Source organism: Trachypithecus francoisi, unplaced genomic scaffold (assembly GCF_009764315.1).
Source record: "Trachypithecus francoisi isolate TF-2019V2 unplaced genomic scaffold, Tfra_2.0 Lachesis_group1, whole genome shotgun sequence".
In the NCBI taxonomy this organism is placed as follows: Eukaryota; Metazoa; Chordata; class Mammalia; order Primates; family Cercopithecidae; genus Trachypithecus; species Trachypithecus francoisi.
Genome location: NW_022681454.1, coordinates 39,090,586 through 39,113,011, shown reverse-complemented (window position 1 = coordinate 39,113,011; position 22,426 = coordinate 39,090,586). Strand labels below are relative to the sequence as shown.

Below are 22,426 nucleotides of genomic sequence, written 5' to 3'. Positions count from 1 at the left end.
ACAGCACCTAGCCTGTTTTCAATTTTATTAAAAAAATTTTTTAGAGACAGGTTGGAGTGCAGTGGTACAATTGAGGCTTACTGCAGCCTCCATCTCTTGGGCTCAAGCGATCCTCATCCTACCTTAGCCTTCTGAGTAGCTGGGGCTACAGACATGCACCACCATGCCCAGCTAAATTTTTTTTTTTTTTTTTTTTTTTTTGAGATAGAGTCTTGCTCTGTCTCCCAGGCTGGAGTGCAGAGGCACGATTTCAGCTCACTGCACCCTCTGCCTCTGCTTCCGGAGTAGCAGGGACTACAGGTGTGCACCACTATGCCCGGCTAAGTTTTGTAATTTTAGTAGAGATGGGGTTTCACGATGTTGACCAGGCTGGTGTCAAACTCCTGACCTCAAGTGATCTGCCTGCCTCCCCAGCTAATTTTTTTTGGTAGAGATAGTCTCATTATGTTGCCCAGGCTGATCTTGAATTCCTGGGCTCAAGCAGTCCTCCACCTCAGCCTCCCAAAGTACTGGGATGACAGGTTTGTGCTACCATGCCCGACCTCATGTTTGTCTCTTAGATTTTCATTTTTATTGGATTTCTTTTGTTAATAGGCCAAATTGAAAAGCTTTTTTTTTTTTTTTTTTTTTGTGAATCACTGAAGCAAACAAATTTATTGAGACCCTTTTGAGGTACATTTTTGGAGCTTCTAATTATCTAAACATTGTCATGAATGCTTAAAAAGATGTTTAAAGCCAGATGTTTTGTGGAAACTTTTTAGAAAAATAAAATGTAACAAAGAGTTTATGATCTTAAATGAATGGTTAGATATCAGTAGATGGTTCACCTGCAATATATAGCTAGAACTTGACAACTTACCACCCTGCAAATACCACCATAGTCCAAGCCTTCCGCATCTCATCTGGAACTGCAGTAGCTTTCTAAATGGTCTCCCTGCATTTACTTTCCCCCCTCTTCAGTGTGTTCTCCAAAGGACAGGCCTTAAGTTGGGTCACAAACTATGCTCAAAATTCTCCAGTGGATTCCCATTCTATAATAAAAGACTAAAATTATTCCTACTGCCTAGAAAGTCCTCCAGGATTTGGCCCCTACCTCTTTCACCCGAACTCTACTGGCACGCCTCTGCATTGCGCTGCAGCCACATTGAACTCCAGGCACACTCCCATCTTGGCTTTTCCATTTGTAGTTTTAACTGCCTGAATATTCTTGCCTGAGGTATCTTCATTTCAGGCCTCTGTCAAAGTGTTGTTTATCAAAGAGGCATTCCCTGACTACCTTATCTCAAAGAGTATCCTTCATCACTCTTTAATTCTTTCACCCTGTTTCACCCTGTTTTACTTTTTATTCATAGAACATTTAACTTGACAATGTATATTTGTTTATTTGTATATCTGTTTCCTCTTCTAGACTTCAAGTTCCACGAGGGCAGGAATTTTGTCTTTTTTATTCACTGCTGTATCTTAAGTGCCTGGTACATAATGGGTGCTCAGTAAATATTTGTGTATTCTCGGTAGTAATTGGGGGAGACAGTGTATTACAGGCCTGGCACTGGTAAATGTGGGGCTGATGGTTGAATTTAGGAGATAGAAGGAAAAAAAGTTATTAGCATCTCAAAGTTTTTGTATACTTATTTTGTTTTTGAGACAGGGTCTTTGTTGTTTAGGCTGGAGTGCAGTGGTGCAATCACAGCTAACTGTAGCCTCAACCTCCTGGGTTTATATCCTCTTGCCTCAGCCTCCCTAGTAGCTGGGACTAGAGGTGTGCACCACCATGTCTGGCTAATTTTTTGATAGTTTTTTTGTAGAGATGGAATTTCATGATGTTGCCCAGGCTGGTCTCGGACTCCTGAGCGCAAATGATCCTCCTATCTTGGTCTCCCAAAGTGCTGGGATTACAAGCATGAGCCACCATGTGTAGCCTCTTGTATACTTTTTATAAAGCTGGTAGAAGTGTTTGCCTTGTATAACTGAATTGATATTTTATAAAAAATATTTGGTTACATTTCATTTAAGATGAAGAAGATGACTTTATGTGTAAGGCGGCAGCCTCTAAATCAAAAGAGAATGGAAGATCTACAAATAGTCATCTTGGGACATCAAACATGAAAAAGAATGAAGAAAACACTAAGACCAAGAATAAGCCTTTATCACCAATAAAACTTACACCCACATCAGTGCTTGATTATTTTGGAACTGGAAGTGTCCAAAGATCTAATAAGAAGATGGTGGCAAGCAAAAGAAAAGAGGTAAGTGTTCTACATATAAGCAAGTATGCTCAGGATTTATACCCATTCACTAATATTAATAACAGGAGAAACTAGGATGTAGTAAACAGGTCAACATGTTTTGATAATTAAAATAATTTTCCTATGATTATGGATAAAATGTATTGCCCTCATTTTAAAGGATGAGGAAATTAGAATGTTACATATTTAGTTTTTGAATTCTTGAAAGCGGGAAAAGATCTTTTAAGCCGTAAGAAAAAATTGTAATTATTCGAATTTAAATTGAGTTCTCAGAATGCAAACTCATTTTACTGTTGACCTCAGCCAGTCAATATTAGAAATAAATTTGTTTCCACATGAGATAATAAATACAGTCCTTACAAATAGAGCATACCTATGCTACACTTTTGACCTTCGCTACTTTGACAGATATTGGATTCATCTGTTTCTGGCCATTTAGGAAACAGACATACCAGATAAATTATGGTGAAAGTAGTCCCCTGAGTTAAAGAAAGCCTGCCCCATAGTGGGTGTTTGTTGATTTGATCACTTCCTCCATAGAACAATGTAATCATTCTCACATATTGGTTTGCCAATGTTCTGGACTACTTGTCAAGCCAAGACATTAATCTACAGGATTGGGTTTTTTTAATTTTTATTTTTGGTACTTCTCTTGAATATATCAATAGAACTAAGTGAGACAGGTCTGTCTATAGGCTATTTATTTATTAGGGAATTGGATATGGTCAGGGAGTAGCCATAGATTTGGCTTTCTGGCTGGTGTACATTGCAGCTATTACTGATACACTTATCTCTCATTGGTGTGTTTAATCAGCAGCAGTAAAGAAAAAGTGCCTTATTTTTCACTTAAGGTTTATGCTGATTTTGCTTGATTTTCTTTGAAATATAGCTTTCACAAAATACAAATGAGTCTGGATTAAATGATGAAGCCATCGCCAAGCAATTACAGCTTGATGAAGATGCGGAGGTATTGGCATTTTGCTTAGAATCATTAGTAACTTGATATTGTGACTAGCTATTTAGTCCAAGCAGACTTTGAATTGAACCTCATTGGAAGTTACATGTAAAATAAGTTAAAATCTAATAAATGAAAATCTAAATTTCCATACAAGATAAATAATGAGACCAGGGGAGAATTATTTACTACGGAAAGATTTATTTTTAGAGAAGATTGATAAGATGCTGTGAGATGATTTTGGAGAAATGGCTAGCAGCAAATCCTGTAGGTCATGATAGGTCTTTGATACCTACAAAAAGGATGTTAATGGAACCCATTGGAGTTTTTTTTTTTTTTTGAAGACAGAGTCTCACTTTGTTGCCCAGGCTGGAGTGCAGTGGCACGATCTGGCTAATTGCAACCTCCACCTCCTGGAATCAAGTGATTCTCCTGCCTCACCTGCCCCAGTAACTGAGGCTACAGGTACCCACCACTACGCCTGGCTAATTTATGTAGTTTTAGTAGAGATGGGGTTTCACCATGTTGGCCAGGCTGGTCTCAAACTCCTAACCTCAAGTGATGTGCCCTCCTCAGTCTCCCAAAGTGTTGGATTACAGGTGTGAGCCACCATGCCCAGCCCCATTGGAGTTTTGAATGAGAAGTGACATGACATGATGGATCTTAAAAGAAAATTATTTTGGCTTCGATGATGTTAATAGTTCATGGTGGGGGCAAGATCGAAAGCAGATCAGTTTGCAGACTGAATGGTAGGCGAGAGATGCCAGCTTGTAATAGGAAAAGGCAGTGAGAAGTGGTCGTCATCTGAATGTACCTTGAAAGGTACAAGTGTTTTTGACAGATGGGATGTAAGGTGTGAGGGAAGAAGATTCACAGATGAGGCTGGGCATGGTGGCTCACGCCTGTAATCCCAGCACTTTGGGAGGCTGAGGTGGGAGGACCACTTGAGCCTGGGAGTTCAAGACCAGTCTGGGTAACATAGGGAAATCCCATCTCTACCAAAAATACAAAAATTAGCTGGGCACGGTGGTGCACACCTGTGGTCCCAGATACTTGGGAGGCAGAGGTGGGAGGATTGCTTAAACCTGGGAGGTTCAGGCTGCAATGAGCTGTGATTGTAGCAGTGTACTCCAGCCTGGGTGACAGAGCAATACCTTGTCTCTGGGAAAAAAATATTCAGTTATGGCCTTAATAACTGGGTGAATGGTGATATGATTTGCTAAGGCTGGAACACGGGAAGCAGAACAGGTTGGTTCAGAGAAATCTTTTGGACAAGTTAAGTTTGAGATATCTAATAGACTTCAACATGGAAATGCAGAGTAGGTGGTTGGGTAGAAGAGTCAGGAACTCAGGGAAGAAGTCTAAACTGAAGATGGACATTTGGAAATCATTACCAGTTGAGTAATATTTAAACCTGTGTAACTGGGTGAGATCTTGGGGAGATAATGCAAATAGAAAAGAAAAAAAGTCTCAGGATTGAGCCCTGGGCCACTGTTAACATTTAGAGGTCAGGAAAAGGAGGATGATCCAGCAAAGGAGAGAAGAGAGTGGCTAGTGAAGTAGGAACAACAGGAGGGGTTGATATCTTACAGAAGTCAAATAAAGTATTTCAGGGAGGAGCGCCCATCTCTCTCAGAGGTTCTGGGCTTAGCTGCCGGCTGTTTGAACTCCCTTCCTCTTGTTTAGCTTAAGTGTCACTTTCCAAACTACCTTAACTATATTAGAAACCCCTCCGATATACTCTGTCACGCTGTCATAGCTACTATTAAAGTATAGGCTCTGAGGTCCCCTCACCAGGACTGTTTATGTCTCTCACTCAACCATTGTTACATCAGTGCTTATCTTAGTGTCTGGCATACAATGGGCTCTTGATAAGTATTATTGTGAGAGAACAATATTGTTTGTGATTGTTCACTTTTTATTCGGCAGTTTATAGTTTGTGTTTTCAAAATATTTTTCTATCTTATTTGATCACACTGAATCACATAAACTACAAACAAGTATCCACATGACTCAAGGTAGCGCAAGTAGCCTAGGTCAAACTAGGAAGTAATTTTTAGGAACCTGATTTCTCCTTATCTGATCCAAATACTAGAAGGTTACCTAATCCTTTCCAAACCAGGTGTGGTACTTTGTATCATAATCCCCTATTTTTCCATTTTTATCACATTCTTTCAGAATCTTGTTTGGGTAATTTATTAATCTGATTAAGGACTTTTAGGTGTTAATGACTGAAGATGTCTTTCCTCATTATCCCTCTAAGAGTTTTTCCTCCCTTCTTTTTTTTCTCTTTTAAAAGATTGAGTGGATTTTGAAGTCCTTTTCTTTATTTGAATAATGTATGGTGTTTTTTATTGAATATCACGTAAGGCCATTTTACCAGGGGGTATACAGCCATTTGGTTTATAATGAGAAAGATATTCCACTGCTACATAGTCTCTTTTGGAAGAGCTCCATTTTGCTGAAAGTGAAAGTATTTTGAAATAACTGAGATAACTAGAATGTCGGAGTGTTATATTAGCATGTTAGAACTCTTGATATGATGACTTAAATTTTCAAAAGAGAACAGATGCATTTGAATTAGTAATTGAAAATAGGAGTTTGATAGTAAAAGTGATTTTACATTTATATATAGCTTACTTATGTGCAAAAAAAAAAACTGTATAATTGTCTTAAATTCTTAGATTCACTATTTTTGTGCTCCCCAGATGATTGTGTTTTCCTGTTAGGTTGAGATTCCTTTCAGAGGTCTTTTTAGACAATAAATAGAAATAAGAAAGCTGTGTTGCATAAGGACCATTAAGAGAAAAGTACAGACCTAATGTTTTATAAGTAAGAAATATGACTTTAAAAATATGCTCACTTTATCTGTCATCCCTGCAAAACCAGAACTGTGTGTTCCAAAATCTGATTCAGCTTTAGTGAAACAAACCCGTGATACTTGACTGTTAATGTTGAGTGGGAAAATGTCATAATTGTTTTCTGAAAAATGTTTTTCTAGTTTCTTCTAAATATATGAATCTGACATTGAAAACTTTTATTTACAAAAAGAAAAAGAGCAACTCAACTCACTTTGCTGACACATTTTACAGCTGGAGAGGCAGTTGCATGAAGATGAAGAGTTTGCCAGAACATTAGCCATGTTGGATGAAGAACCCAAGACCAAAAAGGTGGTATAATGTTGGGCTGCTTGCATTCTGAATATACCGTACAGACCAGTGTTCACACTTGCGTGTCCTAGGCTCCAGCCAAAACGTGAATAACTTTTCCAGAAAGAAGTTAAATTATTTTGATTTATAAAAATGTTTTTGGGGAAGCTCATTGAGAAACTTATTCTTCCTAAAAGAAGGGTGACAGCATCAAAGCAAACCAGAACCTTTTATCTCAAAACAAAGAATTATATCTTTTCCTTTTTCTTTTTTTATATTTTACTTTATTTTATTTTATTTTATTTATTTTAGAGACAGGGTCTCTGCTGGAGTGCAGCCAGATGTGATCTGGGCTCAGTGCAACTTTTGCCTCCAGAGCTCAAGTGATCCTCCTGCCTCAGCCTCTTGAGTAGCTGAGACTACAGGCATGTGCCACCACACCCATCTAATTTTTGTATGTTTTTGTAGAGATGGGGTTTTGTTATGTTGGCCAGGCTGGTCTTGAACTCCAGAGTTCAAGCGATTCTCCTGCCTCAGCCTCTCAAAGTGCTAAGATTATAGATGTGAGCTACCATGCCTGGCCTTTTAGTTCTTTTTTTTTTTTTTTTTTTTTTTAGAGACAAGGTCTCTGTTGCCCAGGCTGGATTACACTGGCACATTCATAGCACACTGAAGCCTTGAACTCATGGGCTCAAGCAATCCTCCCACCTCAGCCTCCCAAAGTGTTGGGATTACAGGCATGAGCCTCTGCGCCCAGTTTACCTTTTCCTTACTCTTTATTATAGGAGTTCTTATGTACTTGTTCAGAAAATAATGCTCATAAAAATTCCTTTGGAACACCAGTTTAATAATTTTAATATTAATCACTGTCTTTTCAGGAAGCACAGTTTTGTCAGTTCTAATCAGTTAACTCTAAGATCTATATTATGACAGTCTCTTATAATAATGAGTATATTTTGAGGTTGGAGAATCTTTTTCTTTCCTTTTTCAAGGTCTCACTTTGTCACTCACGCTGGAGTGCAGTGGTGCTATCTCAGCTCACTGCAACCTTGACTGTCCTACTTCTTGGGCTCAATTGATCCCCTCACCACAGCCCTCCAAGTAGCTGAGACTACAGGCGTGTGTCACCACACCCAACTAATATTTTTGTTTTTTGTAGAGATGGAGTTTTGCCATGTTGCCCAAGCTGGTTTTGAACTCCTGAGCTCAAGTGATCTATCTGCCTGCCTCAGCCTTATTTTGGGGAATCTTTAAAACATCAAGACTTTATTTTATTTTTATTTTTTATTTATCTCCAGTAAATTAACTTTATTTCTGGTGAATCACATTCTGTTAATATAATTGTCAGTGTCAATATGTGACTACTTCAAAAGATTTTACTTCTTTTCTTTAAAGCAGGGAGTTGTAAATCTGGATACATCAGGAGCTGAGACTAAGCAGGCAGGTGTTAAGACAGTAGGGAGTGGTAGAGAGTTTCTTATTTGAAAAGTGTTACTTTGTCTGAAGACAGTCAAATTGTAATTACTTTAAAAGACTGTATCACACACCTTGATTTGTGAACTTTTTATAAAATGGAGTTTTGAAGGAGCAGTGGAAAGAATGGATATATTTTTTTCTCTTTCAGAAAGTGCTCTCATTTTCCTTTCAAGCTTTTGTTTATTTTTATTTTAGTCTTTTAAGTTTAGATTTTAGTTTTTAACTGCTTAATACTAACAATTTGAGAGTTGAGATAAAGGAAGCAGAAATAAGGCTTCTACTTCCAGATTTACAGGTTGGAATGAAGAGGGATACTTTTTATAGATGGATTTTTATACCCTTTCATCTGTTTCCTCATTTGTAACATGAAGTAATAAAACATGCCTCATTTGCCTTGGAAATTTTGTAGATGAATGAATGACAGTTTATTGTAGTGTCCTGCTAGTTGAAAGGTGACCCTTAAACTTAAAATTTTAAGGATTTTAACAACAGATTTTATGGTAATAGTTTTTCTATTATTTGTTACATTTGACACTTTTAAAATTTGTTTAGGCTCGAAAGGACACAGAAGAGGGAGAAACGTTTTCATCTGTCCAAGCCAATTAAGTAAAGCAGAAAAACGTAAATATCCTCATAAAGGTAATACTAGCAGAAAAAAGTAAGATGGAGCACTTGTCTTCATAGAAGTAAATTCATGATAATCTTGTTTAAATATTCTATTCAATAATTATGTATTGTTAGGTAGGCATTATTTCATAGGACTATTAGAGCATATTCAGCTTAGATACTTTGAAAGCTCTGTGGATACTAGCTGTTACAGAATGCTCATCTGCTCTATGATTACTGTGAGAAATGTATTACAACTCCAGGTTTCTTGTTAATTTCCAAGTATAGTACAATATGTGGACTTAAACATATAAAGATGAAGAACTAGATGTTTTGAGCTTTTCATGTCAGAGGTAGTCTCAGAGTTGACTCATAGTTGGCCAGGTCATCTTCAGCTCTCTTGCTTATTGCCTGTAGGTTTTATTCTTCGGTGGTCCTGATAGCAAATCATCTGCTAGTCTAGATGATCTTAGTCCTATAAGTAAATGTATTTATAGATTTACTATAAACAGATGGTCTTGACACTTTAGGACTTTGGGCCTTCAGGGTATATTCTGTGCTAAGATTACTCAGTTGAAAAATGAAAGAAAAGTTGATATAGGTTATCATTTTCCAAAAACAACAATCGTAATCTTTTCTTTCTTCCTAGTAAAAACAGAACAATTTTCAAATGAAAGAAAGAGCTACAGTCCCAGGAAGCAAACTAAATATGAAAGTTCAAAAGAACCTCAGCAACATTCCAAGTCATCAGCTGACAAAATAGGAGAAGTCTCTTCTCCCAAGGCCAGTTCTAAGCTGGCAATTATGAAAAGAAAAGAAGAGAGTGTTTATAAAGAAATAGAGCCCGTGGCCTCAAAAAGAAAAGAAAATGCCATTGAATTGAAAGGAGAGACAAAAACTCCTAAGAAAACCAAAAGTTCTCCAACTAAAAAAGAGGTAAGAACTTTTTTTGTTTGTTTGTTTGTTTTGAGATGGAGTTTTGCTCTTGTTGCTGAGGTTGGAGTGCAGTGGCATAATCTCGGCTCACTGTAACCTCTGCCTCCCAGGTTCAAGTGACTTTCCTGCCTCAGCCTCCCAAGTAGCTGGGATTACAGGCATGTGCCACCATGCCCAGCTAATTTTGTAATTTTAGTAGCGACAGGGTTTTTCCATGTTGGTCAGGCTGGTCTTGAATTCCCGACCTCAAGCGATCCGCCCGCCTCGGCTTCCCAAAGTGCTGGGATTACAGGCGTGAGCCACCGCGCCCGGCCTTGGTAGGAACTTTCTAGGGAGTACGGTATTTCCCCTTATCCATCGTTTTGCCTTCTGAAGTTTCAGTTACCTGTGGTTAATCATGGTCTGAAAGTATTAAATGGAAAATTCCAGGAATAAACAATAAGGTTTAAATTGTGTACTCTTCTGAGTAACATGATGAAATCTCTGGCCAGCCTGCTTCATTTCACCCAGGATGTGAATCATCTCTTTGTCCAGCACATCCGTGCTGGATACACTACCCACCGGTTAGTCACTTGGTAGCTGACTTGGTTATTAGATAGAAAAAACAGTACATGTAAGTATATATAGAGTTTGGTACTATTTGTGGTTTTAGGCACCTACTAGGGGGTCTTGGAACATACCCTCCTCGGATAAAGGAGGACTGCTGTATGTATTTTGGGGCTATGTGTTAGTCTGGGTTTGTTTTCAAGTTTTATTTCTAACGACCATAAGTCATCATAGTATTTTTAAGATACCTTATTTAGAAGCTGTTGTAGGATATGGAGTATTAATATAGCTAAATAAGCCCATATTTTTTATTATTGTATATTAGATACTGTGCCAGTACTTTACATATGGTAGCTCATAATTTTCACAGCCACCCTCTGAGATATTTATTTTTATTATTCAACTTTTAAAGACGAGGAAATAGGCTGAAAGAGTTTATTCCAAGATCATCCATCTGGTAAGTGGCAGGGCCAGCCTTGAACTCAGGTCCTCTGAAGCTGTATAACATAGTGGTTCCACACAGGCTCTGGAGCCAGTTTCAAATTATAGCTGGGCCCCTGAGCAGGTTTGGTCACTTCTCCTGTCTGCTTTGGTGCTGTTTGTAAAATAGGAATAATATTAATAGTACCTAATGACTTCATATGTAAAAGCACTTAGAGCAGTGCCTGGGACCTAATAAGTGCCATCTTAGCTATTATTATTAAAATGATTGTTATTTGGATTAGTTCTGAATTTGCTCTTTTTTATTCTTATATAACAGTGTTGAGATACTGAAATTATTTTTAAAGGAAAAAATGATGAGATAATGAGTATCTTTGAAAAGTTTTGTTAGGAAATATATTTGAGAAGCGAACAGTCTCTGAATCTCCAATTTGGAACTACTTTAAATTCATAATGAGAAACCACTATTCATTCATGCCTCTTAGGCACTTAGGATTAAAAGTAGAATATCACCTATTTTAACTGGTCATCACCATTATTTTTTAGTGCAGAACAGTGAAATGATGATGATTTCAGAATGCTTTTGTTTGTGGACAATTCTTATAAATACGCTTAAAGGAGCAATTAACTTTTTGGTCTCAGATTTTTTTCTTCACTAAATGCTTATCTGGTAGATGAATGGTTTTCTTCAGGCACACTAAAACATGTTCCATTTACAGAGGCGGTCTGTTTTTATGAAGAAAGAGGAAATCTTTAAATGATACTCTTCACTGTAGTTTTTGAAGTTGAATAGAAATAACTTAAAACTTTTACTTAAGCAGTTTTGGTTGGAAACATCAAATAAAGTCTATTTAATACATTTAGTTGGTCTTGGTCAAATAATTCTGACTTCATAAAATGGGTGTCCTTCAAAGTTATTTTATAAGCTGTTTATCATTCAGAATTCTTTTCATAGAATGAGTGTCATAAATTAATCGTTTTCCCATATTGGTATGCACTGGACTCTCTTGCAAAACTTGTTAAAAATACGGAGTTTGCCAGGGAATGTGGTGTGGGCAGTTGTGTTTTAATAAGCTCCTCATGTGATATGAACACACACCAACATTGGAGAACCATTGTTAGAAAGTAGGGTTAGATTCTAGGACCAGCCTGTTAATGGCTTATCAACCTTTTAGCCAAACCAGCTAAACTATTTTATTGGTTAAGCCATTTCTTTATATAAAAGTTATTATTTTGTCTACTCTCAAAAGGATTTGGGATTGCTTACAAGTTAAAAATAATGTAAAATAGAAAGTAGAAAATAACAAACACCTGATAGTGGTTCTTTCTTTTTTTTTTTTTTTTTTTTTTTTTTTGTGAGACGGAGTCTCGCTCTGTTGCCCAGGCTGGAGTGCAGTGGCCGGATCTCAGCTCACTGCAAGCTCCGCCTCCCGGGTTTACGCCATTCTCCTGCCTCAGCCTCCCGAGTAGCTGGGACTACAGGCGCCCGCCACCTCGCCTGGCTAGTTTTTTTTTGTATTTTTTTTTTAGTAGAGACGGGGTTTCACCGCGTTAGCCAGGATGGTCTCGATCTCCTGACCTTGTGATCCACCCGTCTCGGCCTCCCAAAGTGCAGGGATTATAGGCTTGAGCCACCGTGCCCGGCCTGATAGTGGTTTTTAAATGAGAACTATCTAGGATATTTTTCCCCCACATAAACACATTCTAGCCGTACCCCATATCTCCGAAAGAGAAACTTGGAGGTGGATCTAGGGATGCACAGTTTGAAAAAGTTCCCCAGGATTTTCTGAGATATACCCGTGGTAAATCTCCTGAGAAAAGTAGAAAGGGAGAGATGAAATAGCATAGAGAATGTGTCTTCTCTTTGGAGTAAAGCTTGTCCCTTCTTTGAACTGACTGTTTAGATTCTCCAACTGGAATGCTTACATCCTTAGGGATGCAGGCTGGTGCTTTAGGGGCCTGGAAGGTCATGGGTTAACACAGAATATCTTCTCGGGTGATCAGGTTTACTTGGGGAAAAATGTATTTTCCTGTTAAACATGGATATATGGATATATCATGGAATAGAATTTAAAATTCAGATGAATTTCTAAAGTAAAACACTTTTTGCATTTCTTTGCTTGGAGCTGGCAACTTGGCTTACTCCCATAATCTGCCCTGAGGTGTGTGGCTTTAGAGAGTGGAAAGTTTTGAGAAGCGCTGATGCAGGGATGTTCGTAAGTGAATTATCTGTAAGTTAGGAAGTACTTGTGTAGCTAAAACTTGTTAATTTCACGGCCAGACACAGAAGTGACATAATAAAAATAACATTTATTTCTAGATATGTATTTTTAATTTTGCATGAATTTTATATGACTTTGTTAATTTTCCTTTCCCTCTTCCCATAGTCTATAAGTCCTGAAGATTCTGAAAAGAAACGCACTAATTATCAAGCTTATCGAAGCTACTTAAATCGAGAAGGTCCCAAGGCTCTGGGCTCCAAGGAAATACCAAAGGTAAGAGTACTGAGAGGGCATGCCATTCTGTGAGGTCCTCTGCCTTGTGGGTCCATGTATGTATTCACTATGATTACAGCAGCAGAGGATTAATAATTAAAAATAATCAACAGAAAAACTTCAGTTACCATCTTCAAGAATTAGGGATGTTTATTCACGTTATGAATCACTGCTTGATACTAAGAAAAATTTCCCTTTAAATAACAAGTAGCCCTAGAAAGGCTGGGCTTTGAGACTATACCAGTGACAAAACTAATGTTTTTGCTTGCGTGGCACTTACAGCCTAAAGAAAGAGACATTAAATAAATAATTTAATTATAATTGGGATATGTGCTATGAGGGAAAAATCTAAGATGCCCTTAGGGAGTGTAGCAGAGGAACCTGGTCCTCGGTGGGGCATGTAGAATGTGACATTTAAATGGAGACTTGAAGAATGAAAGGGATTCAACAGGTATGAAGGGGTTGTGATGGCGTGGTAGTCTGGGCGGAGGGGCCAGAATGTGTGATGTTCCCGCAGGGGGAAGGTTCTTGCATGGTATGTTTGAGGAACTGAAAGAAAAATTATGGTAGTTGGAGCATAGTGACCAAGGGATGAGAACGGCCAAAGAAGTTAATAGGGTCACATCTTACAGGGCCTAATGTTTACTTTTGTCTAAGAGAAGGTTAATTTTTATTTTGTTTTTTTGAAAACGGAGTTTCGCCCCTGTTGCCCAGGCTGTAGTGCAGTGGCACAATCTTGGCTCACTGCGGCCTCCGCCTCCCGGGTTCAAGCGATTCTTCTGCCTCAGCCTCTGGAGTTGCTGGGATTACAGGCATGCACCACCATGCCTGGCTAATTTTTTATTTTTAGTAGAGATGGGGTTTCTCAGTGTTGGTCAGGTTGGTCTTGAACTCTCGACCTTAGGTGATCTGCCCACCTTGGCCTTCCAAAGTGCTGGGATTACATGCATGAGCCACTGGGCCCGGCTGAGAAGGAATTTTAAAGTGGAGGAATATGACCAGATTTGAATTTCTGAAAGATTGCTCTGGCTGCTGATGTACCAAGTGCAGTGGATGGGGCAGGAATAGATAAACAGAGATCATCAGGAGAGATGGTGAGAAGTGATAGGGACTTGTCTGGGGGAGCAGTGAAAATGTCGAAAAGTGGAGAGGTTTCACTGGAAGAGGCAAAATCTATGGGACTTGGTGATAATTGGAAGTGGAAGGTGAGAAGAAAGAGTATTGGGAATGATCTTGTTGTTGGCATGAGCAGCTTGGTGGATGCTGATGCGATTGGTGGCAGGGCTGGTTTGGGGAGATGTTAATGAGTTTGTTGTTGGCCACACTATGCATTAGAGTTATGTGAGATGTCCACATGGAGATGCTGAGTAGACAAGCAGATTTGTGGGACTGGAGCTTAGAACAGAAGTCAGAACTTGCTGGAAAAACTTGGGCATTCTTGGCATGAAGTGAGGAATATCATCTGGTAAACTAGTACAGACCAAGAAGAGAAGAGGGCCTTGGCCCCTGCTTCTTTGTGAAGTAGAAGAGGGTGGAAACCAAAAGGAAACTGAGAAGCAGCAGCTACAAATGTGGGGGAGAAGTTTGATAAGCATGGGATCACAGAAGCAAAGGGAAGAGAGAGTGTTTTAAAAATGATTGAGTGGTTAAGTCTGTCATGCTGTTAAGATTCCAGGTAAGGGAAGACCAGAAATTGTTGCATTTAGTTACATGAATTAATGATCCTTAGTGGCCTTAGCAAGAGCTAAGGACGGTGGAGGCAGAGCCTGATGGAAGTGGGTGGAAGAGTGAGTGTGAGGAGACAAAATGGAGACGGCAGAAGTAGATATTTTTGATAAGTTTGGCTGTGAAGGAGAAAGAAGTGGGAGGACTTCTAGCTAGAAGGACTAGAAGGGGAAATGACTTCTAGCTAGAATGGAAAGTGGGATTTAGGGGGAGATGTAAGTATTTTTATGGTAGAAGATATTTAAAGCTTGCATTTTGCTAATGGGATAGGTCCTACCAGAAAGGGAGAGATTGAAGTTATACCAGCAGGAGAAGGAGAATCAATTGTAGTATGAGATTTCTGAGAAGGCAGGAGGGGAGTGGAAACATATACGATGTATGTCTAAATTTAGTTTTCAGTTTGCTTGGTATGTATGAGTACATATAGAGATTAATAGTTCCCCTAATAAAGAGAGGGAGAGATGGTGTAGCTGGAACTGGAGTGGGGAGTGGGAAGGTCAGTCTTAACGAGCTAATGGGTTTTATGGGAACCTGCAGGAAGATGCCAGTCTTGCCTCCTATACATGGGTATGAGAGACCAAACAAGTTCTGCTTGAGAGGACTTCAGGCAAAGTGGTGCCCTGAGGGGACAACCAGGTTTCAGTGAAGGCAAGGCTATGGAGGGAATGTTGGAGAAGAGGTTGGGGATATTGAGGGTGGTTGGCTGCTCCTGGAGTAAGAGCTTAGATAAGTTCTAGAATAGAAGAGTTTTGGTAGGGAGGCTAGGAGTGCTAAGACTGGATAAGTAAAAAGATAATCAGAGCCATAGTGGGGATAATTTGGGAGATATAGATACATGGGATATGGGATATAGGGGCTTGCATGTGCAATTTTTCCGGGGTTGTTTTGAGTTTGTTCAGAAGTAGTTAACTTCCTGTAGTCTTACAGTAGATCATTTCAATCCAAGAACCCCTTCAAGGGACCCTGAGATGTTAGTCAAACCTTTTCTTTCCAAACACATTCGTAGCTGTTTCTTTTTGTCTTCCGAGAAAGATTCTTCACCTGAATGGTGAAGGATTGAACTTACATGGGGGTAGTCTTTGAATTTTGGTTGGCTGCTGCTTTTCAAGCCTGTTTTAAGTTTGTTAATCTCAATTCTCTGTTAAAAGAGTACTAAGTAACTTGGAATGTCATGTACAATTTTTATTTCATTTTGTTTTGTTGTATAATTTTATTGAACCATTGCAAAAATATATAACTATACATAGTTCCAATTAAGATTTAATGTCTTTTCCATCCAGCTCTCTTTGGCAAGTATCTCTTATTTTATATTACACATTATGAGAGTTATCTTTCCAATCCAGAGATAATATGATCTTGCCTTTAAGTTACTAGCAGGTTGCTAGATTTACTATCATAGAGTAATGAGCAGAGAGGAGGGCACGAGCTCACACTGGCTTAGCTTTTTAGAATCAAAACTTTCCCTTTTTAACAATAGCAAGAGTTGCCTTTTTTCTTCCTTTTTTCCTCTGAAACAGTAAATATTTTTGTTAAGCATTATAAGTTGCATTCAGTAGCCTTCAGATATGCCACACCACAATCCATTGGCAGACCATCAAACCCAACAGCAGTTTGTTCTTGTACAATCCATGAGTTCGGGCAGAACTCCCTTCAACTGACAGTTAAGATCCTTCTTAGCTCTTGCATGCAGGGATTGGGAAATTATACCTCATTTCTGATCACTAATGTGATGAAAAGCATCAGAAGTGTATGAAAATGATAAGAAGTGATTCTGATTTTAAAGTACATTGTTTGGAAACATTAACAGAAACATCAAAATGATAGGAGTATACCTGCTTCTATTAATTCTTGTTGGGAAAGTTCTTAAGAACAAGCAGTTTCCTGAATAGCAAGAGTTTCTATAGATGGATTGCATTTGGTTGTTTATTTATGGTTATGCAAGTTTAACTAGTGGTTTAGATATGAAGAGGGCATAATGGAAAATAGTATGAATGGGTAATTTTAATAGCTTTGCTAACAGTGTTGGATGTATGTTTTTCACTGCTTGTTTTGTAAGTTCATTAAATGTTAGCCATATCAAAATTTCTTAGGATCTAATTTCAGGTGGTGCTTATTTGCTGTAAATTTCTAGCAAACTTTCCATGCCAAGGTTATTTATGATGTGAAATGAGAAAAATCAACTTCCTGCAGTTTTGATGACAAATGTTTCTTTGGAAAGCTACCATGTAATTTCCTCTCTGCTTGAACATTTTGGTTTTTAGGGAGCTGAAAATTGCTTGGAAGGCCTTATATTTGTAATCACAGGCGTGCTGGAGTCTATTGAACGCGATGAGGCCAAGTCCCTAATTGAACGTTATGGGGGAAAAGTAACAGGAAATGTCAGCAAGAAAACAAATTACCTTGTCATGGGTCGTGATAGTGGACAGTCCAAGAGTGATAAGGTGGGTACTGCTGTGTTCTCAACACCATGACACCTCCTGCCTGCCGTGGCACACTCTTGATGTGATTTGCCCTTTACTCAGAGTTAAATGAAGGAAAGAAATAGAAAAATAATTTATTGCCTACATTATTTCTTCTCCACAGAAGTGTTATTGGCTCTGACACCAGGATCTTGGTTTTCCAATGGAAGGCATTGGTTGATTTTTTTTTTAGTGTATTTAAGTTTAAGTCTTTTTTTATCTTTGAAGATAGAAACAAATGCAGTTTTCTTTTTCTTCCAGTCCGAAGTATTCCTATGTATGCCACCGCATATAGCATCTTAGGTGTTTTTAAAATTGGTGCTTTTAGAAAAAGAATCAGCGGCCTCTTGGGTAGGATTTTGTTTGGCTACAAACAACAGAATACCTGATTAACCATGGCTTAAACAATTATCTGCTTATTTTTCCCACAAGAATTCTGGAGGTATTGCTGGGATAGTTCAGCATCTCAATGATGTGGTTCTTCCGTTTGTCCTTATTGTGTTAGCTTTTGTCCTCATGAATGTTGCCTTGTGGTTGCAAGGTAGCTGCAGCTCTAGGCATTTAAGTTCTTATTCAAGGTAGGAAAAGGGAACAGTGGCAAGATGTCATAAGAGCTGTGACTGGCCTGACAAGAGTTCTCCCAGAAACACCTCTTATAGAATTTCACGTAAGTCTCATTGGCCAGAGCTGTCACCTGGCCACTCAGAGCTATATGGGAGGTTGGGAAGAACCAAGATGTTTCTGGTTGCCTTAGACCAGTCATAATTCATCACTTGGAGAAGGACACATTGGAGTTCCATCAGCAGGGAAGAAGGTGGGGGAAATGTCTGCCATATGTATTCAATATGGGAGAAGGTATGAAGAGCTGGTCTTAGGTTCTAGTGGCATTGCCCATTCCTAGGGGAGGAAAGGTAAAGCAGTCCACAAAAGTAGTAATGGACCACTTCCTGTGCCAACCTGCCACGCTTAGGGAATGTATCTGTTATTTTCTTTCTTTTCAATGTTACTTTTTCAATGAATGTGTTATTTTTTGTTTTTCTTTTTTAATTCCAGTGTTATCTGATTTACAAATGTGGTTTTTCACCTACTAATAGGACCTAGAATTTTTTTTTTTTTTTAACAGAAAGGAATGGTAGGATGCAGTTTTGATGATTTGCATTTTTAATCAACAGGCCGCAGCCTTGGGGACAAAAATTATTGATGAAGATGGCCTGTTGAATCTGATTCGAACTATGCCAGGCAAGAAATCCAAGTACGAAATAGCAGTTGAAACTGAGGTTTGTATAAAATGAATGTGATTTATTTAAGTTGGTGTATAGTAACTTTTTAATTTCTTTTTTTTTTGTTTTTGTTTTTGTTTTTGTTTTTGTTTTTGAGACGGAGTCTCGCTCTGTCACCCGGACTGGAGTGCAGTGGCCAGATCTCAGCTCACTGCAAGCTCCGCCTCCCGAGTTTACGCCATTCTCCTGCCTCAGCCTCCCGAGTAGCTGGGACTACAGGTGCCCACCACCTCGCCCAGCTAGTTTTTTTTTGTATTTTTTTAGTAGAGACGGGGTTTCACCGTGTTAGCCAGGATGGTCTCGATCTCCTGACCTCATGATCCGCCCGTCTCGGCCTCCCAAAGTGCTGGGATTACAGGCTTGAGCCACCGCACCCGGCCACTTTTTAATTTCATAGACATGTGTCTTGGGTGGATACAGGCTTGTTGGCTGAAAGATTAACATTCCTGTCTACCACAAATGAACCACCTTAGTTCCTTTTGAGCTGGAGGACTCTGCTTTAAGATGTCTAGTTTGTTGTTTTTCCTTATCTTTGTCAGGGAATATGAGTAGAGAAAGGACAGTATATTGCATATAACATATCTAATTATCAAACTTTCCTTATTTTCCTATTATTATTATTATTACTAGTTTTTAATTTTTTGAGACAGAGTCTAGCTCTGTCCCTCAGGTTGGAGTGCAGTGGTGTGATCTCGGCTCACTGCAACTTCTGCCTCCTGGGTTCAAGCGATTCTCCTGCCTCAGTCTCCTGAGTAGCTGGGACCTGCTACCACGCCCACTTATTTTTATATTTTTAATAGAGACGGAGTTTCACCATATTGGCCAGGCTGGTTTTGAACTCCTGACCTCAAGTGATTTTCCCACCTCAGCCTCCCAAAGTGCTGGGATTATAGGTGTGAGCCACTGTGCCCAGCCGTATTCTCACGTTGACTTTATGCAAAGGTTATTGTTTAAGAGTTCCTTAAAGGATATGTTAATAGGTATCAGCATGATAAATTTGTTTTCAGTTAGAACTGTATTAGGATTTTTTAAGTTGTGCAGACACCTAGCCTGTATTAGCTTTTGCAAAAGGAAAAATGTTGGCTCACATAACTAAACTATGGGCAGGGAGGGTCTGGTCTAGGAACTACTGGATCCACAGACTACAAAGCTTTGAGGACTCCTTCAGTTTCTGTCTCTCAGTTTCTCCTAGTTAGCCTCATTCATTCCCACTGTAGACCATCCTTTTTTACACACAGGACACAGGATTGCCAGCATTCCAAGATTTTAATGTCCCTAGCTCTGTCACCTAAATGGCAAGATAGTCCACTAAGGTTATTCTGGTTAGAGAAATCTAGGGAATGATTTCGATTACATAACCATAGCATAGTTATAAAAACCAGGAAATTAACATCGATGCCATATTGTTAACTACTCTCTACATATTGTTAATTCGAACCTTACATTTTCCCCTGTAGTTCTTCTTCTGTTCCAGGGCCCCACACTGCATTTAGTTGTGTCTTCTTAGTCTTCTCCAGTCGATGACATTTCTTCAGTCTTTCCTTGTCTTCTTACAACCTTGACACTTTTAAAATGAGTACTGGTCAGTTTTGTGGAATGTGTCTCAGTTTGGATCTGTGATGTTTTCTCATGATTAGATTGAGGTTATGCCTTTCTTTCTAAGAACACCATAGATGTGATCTTGTGTCCTCAGTGCATCCTTTCATAGGTACAGGATGTCAATATGTCTTATTTTTAGTGAGGATAACCTTGATTATTTGGTTAAGATGATTCAGCATCCCACTGAAACTAGTGCTGGGTTTCTTCACTAGTAAACTGACTATTTTTTCCTTTGTAATTGATAACTATCTTGGCAGGAGAGGGAGGTACTTTAAAACTATGCTTATATACTGCTTGTTCTTAAACATTCATCCACTAATTTTAGCATCCGCTGCTACAGAGGCAATATTTTTTTTTTAAATTGAGATATTACATACTATAAAATCCACCCTTACAAAGCATACAAATCAGTGGTTTTTAGTATATTAACAGAGTATGCCACCATCAGCACTGTGTAATTCCAGAACATTTTCATCACACCAAAAAGAAACCCTGCACCCATTAGCAGCCACTCATTCTACCTACCCCCTGGCAATCACGGCTCTGCTTTGTCTCTATGGATTTTCCTATTCTGGACATTTCATGTGTAAATGGAGACATTAGAAAATATGGCATTTTGTGTCTGGCTTCTTTCAATTAGCATAGCGGTTTAAAGGTTGACCTGGGTTGTAGCGTGTATCAGTACTTCACTCCTTGTTATGGGTAAATAATATTTCATGGTGTGGAGACACCCTATTCTGTTTCTTTTTCAGTTGATGGACATTTGGATTGTTTCCATCTTTTAGCTATAATATGGTTGTGAACAACATTTGTGTACAAGTTTTTGTAGAGGTATTAACTTTTAATTAGGAAACTTTGAAACAAAAGTCTCAACACTATACCTTGTTTTTTTCAAACTAAAATTGGAGTACTTATTACTTTTAAAAACCAACATGTTCTCACTTTTAGAAATTGCGTTTGGTGGTTTCTGGTGTGTTTGTTAATTTTTATAGTTTAGAAGGTGGTGATTCCACAAACAGGAAAATCTGTCGTGACAAGACCAGCCCAGGTTGAATAGCCCACTTGGATATCTCTGATTGCTCTCTGTAGTATGTTTAGCAGGATAGAAATTCTGTGTATTTCATCAGGTTTCTTCTTTCCTCACTTTTCTGCTTTTTAAGATGAAGAAAGAGTCCAAACTGGAGAGAACACCCCAAAAAAAGGTCCAAGGCAAAAGAAAAATTAGTCCATCTAAAAAGGAATCGGAATCTAAAAAGAGCAAGCCGACTTCCAAAAGGGACAGTTTGGCAAAGACAATAAAAAAGGAAACAGATGTGTTTTGGAGAGGCCTGGATTTCAAGGAGCAGGTGGCCGAGGAAACAAGTGGTGACAGCAAGGCTAGGAATTTGGCTGATGACAGCAGTGAAAACAAAGTGGAAAATTTGCTCTGGGTGGATAAATATAAGCCAACCTCTCTCAAGACCGTAATTGGACAGCAAGGTGACCAGAGCTGTGCCAACAAACTCCTACGCTGGCTCCGAAACTGGCATAAGAGTTCTTCTGAAGATAAAAAACACGGTGATTTTACAACCTCACTCATTTTTTTGTGTGTGTATATCAACATGTGATTGCTCAGTGGCACATGTATGAGAAAATCTAACGGTTCATCCGTCTGTCAGCAAGTATTTACTAAGAGCTTGATCTGAACCCAGGTGCAGTACTAGACCCTGCTGGTGGTGTTGTGAACAAAATAGTCCCTCTCAGGAGCTCACAGGCAGTGGGGGAGGCATATCTGAACTAGCAATTAAAATGTATTGTGCCAAGTACTGCTAGAGGGGTAAGTCCAGGGTGCTGTGAGGATGAAGATGTGTGGTCAAGGCCTGGGTGTGTGTGCTCCTGTCCTGGAGGAAGGGATGGCTAAGCTAAGACTTGGAAACAAAGTAGGAGGTAGCTAGGCGAAGGGAGGGAGGGGTGAGTGTTGGGTAGGAAAGAGTATGTGTCCCAAGGTCTGAAGCCATGTGACAGCAAGACCCTGAGTGGCAAGGGCACTAGGAAGAAAGGTGTGAATAAATAACGGAGGCATGCGTGCAGGGCAGTCAGCCTAAACTCCCAGTAGCAAGCACAATTTGCTCTGGCAGGCCTGATAAGCCTGTGCTTCTGTAGTTTCTGTCCTTGTTTGTGATGTATTTGTTGTGGAGAGTGAAAAGCTCCAGTATGTATTTAATGTCCACAGTATTTCTTAAACGGAGGTTTGAGATCACAAATGTTTTAGTAGTGTTTTCAGCATAGACCAGTGATGACTACATGCCGATCACCATTGCTGATGATGCCTGTTTGTTTAAACAGATAATATAGTGTAATGATATAGGACTCAATTTAAGTTAAATCATTTTTTCATTCTGAAACTTCATAAAATCTCCCTTAAAAGAGAGACAGGCATTTCATGTGCCCAGAGAAGACTTTTTTTTTTTTTTGAAGGCAGTCTCGCTCTATTGCCCAGGCTGGAGTGCAGTGCTGTGATCTAGGCTCACTGC

At 39.1% G+C, this 22,426-nt stretch overlaps 1 protein-coding gene across 1 annotated transcript in view; it reads left to right on the top strand.

Annotated features, from left to right (window-relative positions):
- RFC1 (replication factor C subunit 1) overlaps positions 1 to 22,426 on the top strand; it is a 79,073-nt gene that overhangs the window by 39,203 nt on the left and 17,444 nt on the right. The window contains 10 exon segments of the mRNA XM_033214009.1: positions 2,014 to 2,246; positions 3,136 to 3,213; positions 6,294 to 6,371; positions 8,379 to 8,427; positions 8,430 to 8,465; positions 9,082 to 9,368; positions 12,743 to 12,850; positions 16,837 to 17,016; positions 18,207 to 18,311; positions 21,074 to 21,470. Of these exon segments, the coding sequence (XP_033069900.1) occupies positions 2,014 to 2,246; positions 3,136 to 3,213; positions 6,294 to 6,371; positions 8,379 to 8,427; positions 8,430 to 8,465; positions 9,082 to 9,368; positions 12,743 to 12,850; positions 16,837 to 17,016; positions 18,207 to 18,311; positions 21,074 to 21,470 (1,551 nt within the window).